This window comes from Pezoporus flaviventris, unplaced genomic scaffold, assembly GCF_033815535.1.
Source record: "Pezoporus flaviventris isolate CSIRO_AGI_PZ_B2104156 unplaced genomic scaffold, CSIRO_AGI_Pfla_v1 ptg000977l, whole genome shotgun sequence".
Classification (NCBI taxonomy): Eukaryota; Metazoa; Chordata; class Aves; order Psittaciformes; family Psittacidae; genus Pezoporus; species Pezoporus flaviventris.
Genome location: NW_026893522.1, coordinates 2,134 through 11,547, shown reverse-complemented (window position 1 = coordinate 11,547; position 9,414 = coordinate 2,134). Strand labels below are relative to the sequence as shown.

At 59.8% G+C, this 9,414-nt stretch overlaps 1 protein-coding gene across 2 annotated transcripts; it reads right to left on the bottom strand.

The window, feature by feature from the left end:
• On the bottom strand, positions 1–9,069 carry LOC133264699 (ATP-sensitive inward rectifier potassium channel 10). 2 transcript variants are annotated; one of them, XM_061444541.1, is made up of 2 exons: positions 8,998–9,069; positions 1–1,143 (listed from the first exon to the last, which is right to left on the bottom strand). In XM_061444541.1, the coding sequence occupies exons 1-2, from the start codon at positions 9,055–9,057 to the stop codon at positions 1–3; spliced, it is 1,203 nt and encodes a 400-aa protein (XP_061300525.1). In that variant the 5' UTR covers positions 9,058–9,069. The 2 variants fall into 2 exon arrangements, with proteins under 2 accessions (XP_061300525.1, XP_061300524.1); XM_061444540.1 differs by lacking the exon at positions 8,998–9,069 and adding an exon at positions 2,584–2,727.
• Between the last annotated feature and the right edge of the window lie 345 nt (positions 9,070–9,414).

Genomic DNA, 9,414 nt, shown 5'->3' with positions numbered 1-9,414 from the left:
TCAGACGTTGCTGATGCGCACGCTGAGCCCCGCTCCCTCGCGCTCCCGCTCGGCCGCTTCCCGCAAGGACTCCTCCAGCTTCACCTTCTCGGGGTCTCCGAAGCGGGGGGGCTGGCGGGGACCGCGCGGCGCCGGCACCTCCACCACGCGGTCGAAGAGGCTGAAGTCGGCCACGTACTTGCCGCTGGCCGAGAGCGAGATGGCCGGCGTGAACTCGTAGCCCCAAAGGATCTCCTCGGGCAGGTAGGAGGTGCGGACCTGGCACGTGGCGCTGGTGGACTCCACGGTGCCGCTGAGGATCACCACCAGCTCGAAGTCGCCTTCGCCCGGGCGCAGGGCCACGTCCCGCAAGGGGCTGCCCTCGTCCAGCACGTGGTAGAAGGTGAGGGGCAGGATGAGGAAGGGGCTGTCCGAGGCCGTGTCCACCTGGAAGTCCACGTTGAGCTGGTTGAGGTGGACGCTCTCGCCTTCCTTGGTGAGGTGGGTCTGCAGGAGCTTGCCCGTCACTTGGCAGCCGATGAGGAGGCTCTTGCGCATGTTGGCCACGCGGATCATGAGGCAGGTCTTGCCGTCGTGCTGAGCCACCACGGCGTTCTGGCTGAAGCGGATGGTCTCGGCGCGTTTCTTGGGCCGGGCGATCTTGGCCAGGAAGGTGCCGGTGATGAAGATCTCCATGATGGTGGTGAGGACGAGCTGGGTGATGAGCAGCACGATGGCCAACGGGCACTCCTCGCTGATGTACCGGAACCCGTAGCCGATGGTGGTCTGGGACTCGAGGGAGAAGAGGAAGGCGCCGGTGAGCGTGTGCACCTGCATCACGCACGGCGTGTGGTTGGCCGGCGGCTCGAACTCCAGCAGGTCCCCGTGGGCCACGGCCACCAGGTACCACACGACGCCGAAGGCGAACCAGGTGCCGGCGAAGGTGGCGGAGAAGAGGAGGAGCTTGTAGCGCCATTGCATGTCGATGAAGGTGGTCCACAGGTCCTTGAGGTACAGGAAGCGCTTGTCGGCGATGTGCTCCATGCGCACGTTGCTGCGGCCGTCCTTGGTCATGACGCGGCGCCGGCGCAGCCCCGCGCCCATGAGCGGGCGGCTCTCGGTCTGCGTGGTCTGGCTGTAGAACACCTTGGTGGAGGACGTCATCTGCAAGAGGGGACGGGAGGTGAGGAGGGAGCAGGGGATGGGTGGTGGAGAAGGAGGGGTGAGACTGACGCGTGGAGGGGGTAGAGGATGGATGGAGAAGAGGAATGGAGAAGGATGGGTGGAGGAGAAGGGTGGAGAAGACTGACACATGGAGGAGGTAGAGGATGGATGGGGAAGGATTGATAAGACTGACACATGGAGGAGGTAGAGGATGGATGGGGAAGGATTGATAAGACTGACACATGGAGGAGGTAGAGGATGGATGGGGAAGAGGAATGGTTGAATGGATGGAAGGAATGGCTGGGAAGATGGATGGAGAATAGGGATGGAGGAGGATGGGTGGAGGAGAAGGGTGGGTAAGACTGACACGGAGAAGGTAGAGGATGGATGGAGAAGGATTGATAAGACTGATACATGGAGGAGGTAGTGGATGGATGGAGAAGAGGAATGGATGGAAAGAATGGCTGGGAAGATGGATGGAGAATAGGGATGGAGAAGGATGGGTGGATAGATGGAGAAGGATGGATAAGACTGACATATGGAGAAGGTAGAGGATGGATGGAGAAGGATTGATAAGACTGACACATGGAGGAGGTAGAGGATGGATGGAGAAGAGGAATGGGTGAATGGATGGAAGGAATGGCTGGGAAGATGGATGGAGAATAGGGATGGAGAAGGATGGATAAGACTGATGGAGAAGGTAGAGGATGGATGGAGAAGGATTGATAAGACTGATACATGGAGGTGGTAGAGGATGGATGAAGAAGAGGAATGGATGAAAGGAATGGATGGGAAGATGGATGGAGAAGGATGGATAAGGCTGACACATGGAGAAGGCAGAGGATGGCTGGAAGGAATGGCTGGGAAGATGGATGGAGAAGGATGGATGGAGAAGGATGGATAAGACTGACACATGGCAGAGGTAGAGGATGGATGGAGAAGAGGAATGGAAGGAATGGCTGGGAAGATGGATGGAGAATAGGGATGAAGAAGGATGGGTGGAGAACTTGATAGCTGGAGAAAATAGAGTAAGATAGAGAAGACAGATGGAGAAGGATGGATAGAGAAGAGGAATGGGTGGATGACGAAGATGGATGGATGGATGGATGGATGGATGGATGGATGGATGGATGGATGGATGGAGAGAAGCAACAGCTGGGAAGAGGGGTGAAGAAGGATGGAGGGACGAGGTAAATGAGGGACGGGTGGAAGCGGGATGGAAAAAGCGATGGAGCAGGATAGATGGACGGAGAAGACAGACGGAGACGATAGAGGATGGCTGGAGAAGAGGAATGGGTGGGTGGGGAGATGGAACAGCTGGAAAGATGGATGGGGTAAGACTTGACAGATGGAGAAGAGACAGGGGACGGCTGGATCCATCCCTGTGCGTGTCCCTGTCCACCCTCCATCCCTCCGTGCCCCCCACATCCCTCCGTGCACCTGCCCATCCATCCGTGTGTGCATCCCGCTCCCGACTCCTCCCGTGTCCCGGCAGCTCCCCCCCATCCCGCCCCATCCCTTGGGGGGTCCGGGGCGCCCTGCCCGGCCGGGAGGAAGAGGAAGGGGGGGATGAATGGCGGTGACAAACGGCTGGTGGCGGCGCCAGGCGCGTTTCCGTCCCCGTTGTCCCCGGCCCGGCCGCGGGCACAGAAGGCGCCTTTCAGCCCCCGCCAGCCTTTGGCCTCGCACCGTTTCCGCCGCGGCACCGAGCCGGGGACACCGGGGACGTGGGGACACCGGGAAGGGAAGGGAAGGGGGGGCCGGGGCCGCCGTCCCGGTTGCGGCGCATCCCGCTTGGCGCCAGGCCCTGTCCGGGGCACACCGGGGACGCGGTGCCCCCTCCCCACGGGCACCGTGAGCCCGGTGCCGCCCGGTCCCCAAAGCGCTGCCCATGCCGGGCAGTGACGGGCACCGGCACGTCCGGGGGGGGCTCTGCACCCCCAAAGTCCTTCTGCTCCTCTGGGCTCCCTTTGACCTCTGCTGTGGGGCAAAATAGACACCCCCTATGGGGTCCTTGCACCCTCTTTGGGGTCCCTGCATCCCACCTTGGGTCCTGCATCCTCTATGGGGTCCCTGCACCCTCTTTGGGGTCCCTGCACCCTCTTTAAGGTCCCTGCTTCCCACCTTGGGTCCTGCATCCTCTTTGAGGTCCCTGCATCCCACTTTGGGTCCTGCATCCTCTTTGAGGTCCCTGCATCCCACTTTGGGTCCTGCATCCTCTTTGGGGTCCCTGCATCCCACCTTGGGTCCTGCATCCTCTATGGGGTCCCTGCATCCCACTTTGGGTCCTGCATCCTCTATGGGGTCCCTGCACCCTCTTTGAGGTCCCTGCATCCCACCTTGGGTCCTGCATCCTCTATGGGGTCCCTGCATCCCACTTTGGGTCCTGCACCCTCTATGGGGTCCTTGCACCCTCTTTGAGGTCCCTGCATCCCACTTTGGGTCCTGCATCCTCTATGAGGTCCCTGCATCCCACTTTGGGTCCTGCATCCTCTTTGGGGTCCCTGCATCCTCTATGGGGTCCCTGCACCCTCTTTGAGGTCCCTGCATCCCACCTTAGGTCCTGCATCCTCTGTGAGGTCTCTGCACCCTCTTTGAGGTCCCTGCATCCCACTTTGGGTCCTGCATCCTCTTTGGGGTCCCTGCACCCTCTTTAAAGTCCCTGCATCCCACTTCAAGTCCTGCATCCTCTATGGGGTCCCTGCATCCCACCTTGGGTCCTGCATCCTCTATGAGGTCCCTGCATTCCAGTTTGGGTCCTGCATCCTCTTTGGGGTCCCTGCACCCTCTCTGAGGTCCCTGCTTCCCACCTTGGATCCTGCACCCTCTTTGGGGTCCCTGCTTCCCACCTTGGATCCTGCAGCCTCTGTGGGGTCCCTGCACCCTCTTTGAGCTCCCTGCATCCCACCTTGGGTCCTACATCCCCTTTGGGGTCCCTGCACCCTCTATGGGGTCCCTGCACCCTCTTTGGGTCCTGCACCCTCTATGGGGTCCCTGCACCCTCTATGGGGTCCCTGCACCCTCTTTGAGCTCCCTCCATCCCACCTTGGAGCTTTTCCCCCCCCCCAGCCTCCACCTTTGGGGTTTCTTCACCCCCCCCCTCCCCATTGTCCCCCTCAGCCCTCCCTGTGCCCCCCACACCCCCCTGTCGGGGTCACCGCACCCCCGCTGCCCCCGGCCCGGCTCCCGTGCTGGACACGGGCTGTGACAAGCTGCAGCTTGTTCCCGGTGCGGGGACGGTGCCCGCGGGCACGGCCACAACCGGCCCCGGTCACCGGTGACCGCTCTCTGGTTACCCATTAACCAAGGGGCCCTGCCTCGGTGTCCCCCCCCCTGGTGACACCAGAGCGGACGCTGGGGGGCCCGGCCCCACTTGGGGGGTCCAATGTGGGCCTTGGGGACACGTCCCCGTTCCTCCGTCCCCCGTCCCCCCCCCTTTGCCGCGTCCCATTGGCACCAGCACCATGGGCACCGTGCCCGTGCCCGCGCGGTGCCAACCGCATCGGCTCCCAGCCAGCACCGGCCCCATGGCAAACTGGGGCGCTGAGCACTGGTGGCACTGGGGAGAGTGGGGATGGGACCCCCATAGACACAACATTGGGGGGGGGGGGGGGTCCCGCTGTGGGGCAGGTCCCGTTGTGTGTGTGTGGGGGGGGGGGATGTGGGGCGGCAGCGCATGGGGGGGGATGGGGACGGGGACAGTGGGGCCATTGTGTGCCCTGGCCAAGAGGCCTCAATGGAGCTGGCGGGGCACAAAGGAGCTTTGAGGAGGCTCCTGGTTAACATGCAGGGCCCGCGCCCCCCACTGCCACCCCCCCCCCTCCCCGCCATCTTCCTCATCCTCCTCATCCTCACCGCTATGGGGCTGCGGACGGGACCCCCCGGACACGCTATGGGGGGCAGCACCATGGGGGCGATGGGACCCGTTCCCGTTTGTGTCTGTCCTGTGTAACCCCCCCCCACCCAAGCATCGGGTGACCCCAAAGCGATGGTTTGGGGGTGCCCATCACTGGGGCAGGACACGGAGACAGGGGTCTCCCGTGGGACCCTGCGGCGCCAGCGCTGCGATGGGGCCGATAAGGGGTGGGGGGGCCCCACAGCTCAGCCCTCGTAGCCATCGGAGAAGCTGCTCCTGGCAGCAGCACCGGTGACCGCGGCCCCATTGAGCACCGACCCGGTTAAACCAGAGCTGGGTTAAACCACAGCCCCGTTGAACCACAGCCTGGGTAACACATACCAGGGGTAACCCACACTGGGGTAACCCACATCAGGATAACCCACACTGAGTTAAACCCACATTGGGATAACCCACACTGAGTTAAACCCACACTGGGATAAACCCACATCAGGATAACCCACACTGAGTTAAACCCACACTGGGATAAACCCACATCAGGATAACCCACACTGAGTTAAAACCCACATTGGGATAACCCACACTGAGTTAAACCCACACTGGGATAAACCCACATCAGGATAACCCACACTGAGTTAAACCCACATTGGGGATAACCCACACTGAGTTAAACCCACATTGGGATAACCCACACTGAGTTAAACTCACACTGGGATAAACCCACATTAGGATAACCCACACTGAGTTAAAACCCACACTGGGATAAACCCACATTGGGATAACCCACACTGAGTTAAACCCACACTGGGATAAACCCACATTAGGATAACCCACACTGGGATAAACCCACATTGGGATAACCCACACTGAGTTAAACCACACTGGGATAAACCCACATTAGGATAACCCACACTGGGATAAACCCACATTGGGATAACCCACACTGAGTTAAACCCACACTGGGATAAACCCACATTGGGATAACCCACACTGGGATAAACCCTCATTGGGATAACCCACACTGAGTTAAACCCACATTGGGATAATCCACACTGGGGTAACCCACATTGGGATAATCCACACTGGGGTAACCCACATTGGGGATAACCCTCATTGGATAACCCACACTGGGATAAACCCACATCAGTATAACCCACACTGAGTTAAACCCACACTGGGATAAACCCACATCAGGATAACCCACATTGGGATAAACCCTCATTGGGTTAAACCCACACTGGGATAAATCCACATCAGGATAACCCACATTGGGATAACCCACATTGGGATAACCCACACTGGGTTAAACCCACACTGGGGTAAATCACACTGGAATAAACCCACAGTGGGACAACCCATATCTAGGATAACCCATATCTGGGGTAACCTCTATCTGGGATAGCACAAACCAGGATAACCCACACTGGGATAACCCACATCCGGATAACCCACACCAGGGATACCCCATAACCTGGGTAACCTATAGCTGGGATAACCCACACTGGGATAACCCACATCCAGGATAACCCACACCAGGGATACCCCATAACCTGGGTAACCTATAGCTGGGATAACCCAAACCAGGATAACCCACACCAGGGATACCCCATAACCTGGGTAACCTATAGCTGGGATAACCCAAACCAGGATAACCCACACCAGGGATACCCCATAACCTGGGTAACCTATAGCTGGGAATAACCCACACTGGGATAACCCACATCCAGGATAACCCACACCAGGGATACCCCATAACCTGGGTAACCTATAGCTGGGATAACCCACACCAGGGATACCCACACCCGGACACCACATCCAGGATAACCCACATAGGGGTAAGTGGGTAACCCACATCCCATCCCATGGGACCCTCCAGCCCAAGGGGGGATGAACCCCCCCCCCCCCCCAGCACCAGGGTCCCTCCCCGGGGCCTCAGGCCTCACGCTGGAATGTGGGGACATCCCAAGGGCTGGGTGGCCCCTGCAGGGTTGGGTGGGCACGGCCAGAGGGGGCTGTGACCCCCATCTGCAGGGATATGGGATAGGGAGACATGGGATATGGGATAGGGAGATATGGGGATATGGGATAGGGAGATATGGGGATATGGGATAGGGAAGATATGGGGATATGGGATAGGGAGACATGGGGATATGGGATAGGGAGATATGGGGATATGGGATAGGGAGATATGGGGATATGGGATAGGGAGACATGGGGATATGGGATAGGGAGATATGGGGATATGGGATAGGGAGACATGGGGATACGGGACATGGGGATATGGGATGGGAGACATGGGGATATGGGATAGGGAGATATGGGGATATGGGATAGGGAGATATGGGGATATGGGATAGGGAGACATGGGGATAGGGGACATGGGGATATGGGATAGGGAGACATGGGGATATGGGATAGGAGTTATGGGGATATGGGATAGGGAGATATGGGGATATGGGATAGGGAGACATGGGGATACGGGACATGGGGATACGGAGGTACAGGACATGGGGATATGGGACATGGGGATACGGAGGTAGGTGACACACAGACACAGGGACATGGGGATATGAGACATGGGGACATGGGGGTATGGGGATACAGGGCACAGGGATATGGGGGTATGAGACATGGGGATATGGGGACATGGGGATACAGGACATGAGAACATGGGGATATAGGACATGGGGATACGGGGGTATGAGACATGGGGATATGGGGATATGGGGACATGGGGATATGGAACATGGGGATATGGGGGTATGAGACATGGATATGGGGACATAGGGATACAGGACATGGGGATATGGGGGTATGAGACATGGGGATACGGGGATATGGGGATATGGGGACATGGGGATATGGAACATGGGGATATGGGGGTATGAGACATGGGGATATGGGGACATGGGGATACAGGACATGAGAACATGGGGATACGGGACATGAGGATACAGGATATAGGACATGGGGATATGGGAGTATGGGATACAGGGCATGGGGATATGGGGGTATTAGACATGGGGATATGGGGACATAGGGATATAGGACATGGGGATATGGGAGTATGGGTATACAGGGCATGGGGATATGGGACATAGGGATATAGGACATGGGGATATGGGGACTGGGGATACGGGGACATGGGGATATGGGGGTATGGGGATACAAGACACGGGGATATGGGGTATGAGACATGGGGATATGGGGACATAGGGATACAGGACATGAGAACATGGGGATACGGGACATGGGGATATGGGGACATGGGGATATGGGGACATGGGGATATGGGGATACGGGGACATGGGATATGGAACATGGGGATATGGGGGTATGAGACATGGGGGATATGGGACATGGGGATATGGGGATACGGGGACATGGGGATATGGAACATGGGGATATGGGGGTAGGAGACATGGGGATATGGGACATGGGGATATGGGGATACGGGGATATGGGACATGGGGATATGGGGATACGGGGACATGGGGATATGGAACATGGGTATATGGGGGTATGAGACATGGGGATATGGGACATGGGGATATGGGGACGTAGGGATGCAGGAAATGAGAACATGGGGATATAGGACATGGGGATATGGGGGTATGAGACATGGGGATACGGGGACATGGGGTATGGGGACATAGGGATGCAGGACATGAGAACATGGGGACATGGGGATACAGGCCTTGGGGATGTGCAGAATGGGGATACGGGGATCCAGGGACAGGGGATAGAGAGGGGCCGCGGGGCTGTGGGGCCGCGGCATCGGGGGTGTGTACGGGGCAAGGCCCACGGGACGCGGAGGGGCTGGGACACTGGGATGTGGGGTCGGCGATGCAGCCCCTATAGGGACCATGGGCTGCAGGGTGACGGGGCCAGGGGTGATGGGACCGGGACCACCGGGTCGGGGATGCCCTGGGGGGGGGGGGGGGGGACGGGACCGGGGACCCCCAAACCCCCCCCCCCTCAAACCCCCCCCCTTTTACCTTGCTCGGGGACGGCCCCAGCTCCGGGGTCCGGCCGCGCTCAGCCGCCGCCTCCCCCATGGGTTTTATGGCTCGGCGGGGCCGGCGGCGGGACGGGGCCCCCCGGGCGGGCACCGGCGGCGGAGGGGGGGGGGGGGGGGGGGGGGGTTCGGGGAGGAGCTGCCGGGGCGGGCCGGGGGTTAATGGGGTGGAAAGGAACCGGTCACGTTACCGGAGGGGAGGGGAGGGGGGGGGGGGGGGAGCCGCCCGCACCCACCGGCACCGGCAGCACCGGGGGGGGGGGGCACGGCGGGGGGGGGGAGGGGGGGTTGGTCCGTGGGTCCGTGGCCCCACACAAGGCCCCCGCTGTTCCCGGGCCGGTCACAAAGCGCCTTTGTGAGCCATGGGGGGGGGGGGGGGAACGGGACGGGACCGGGG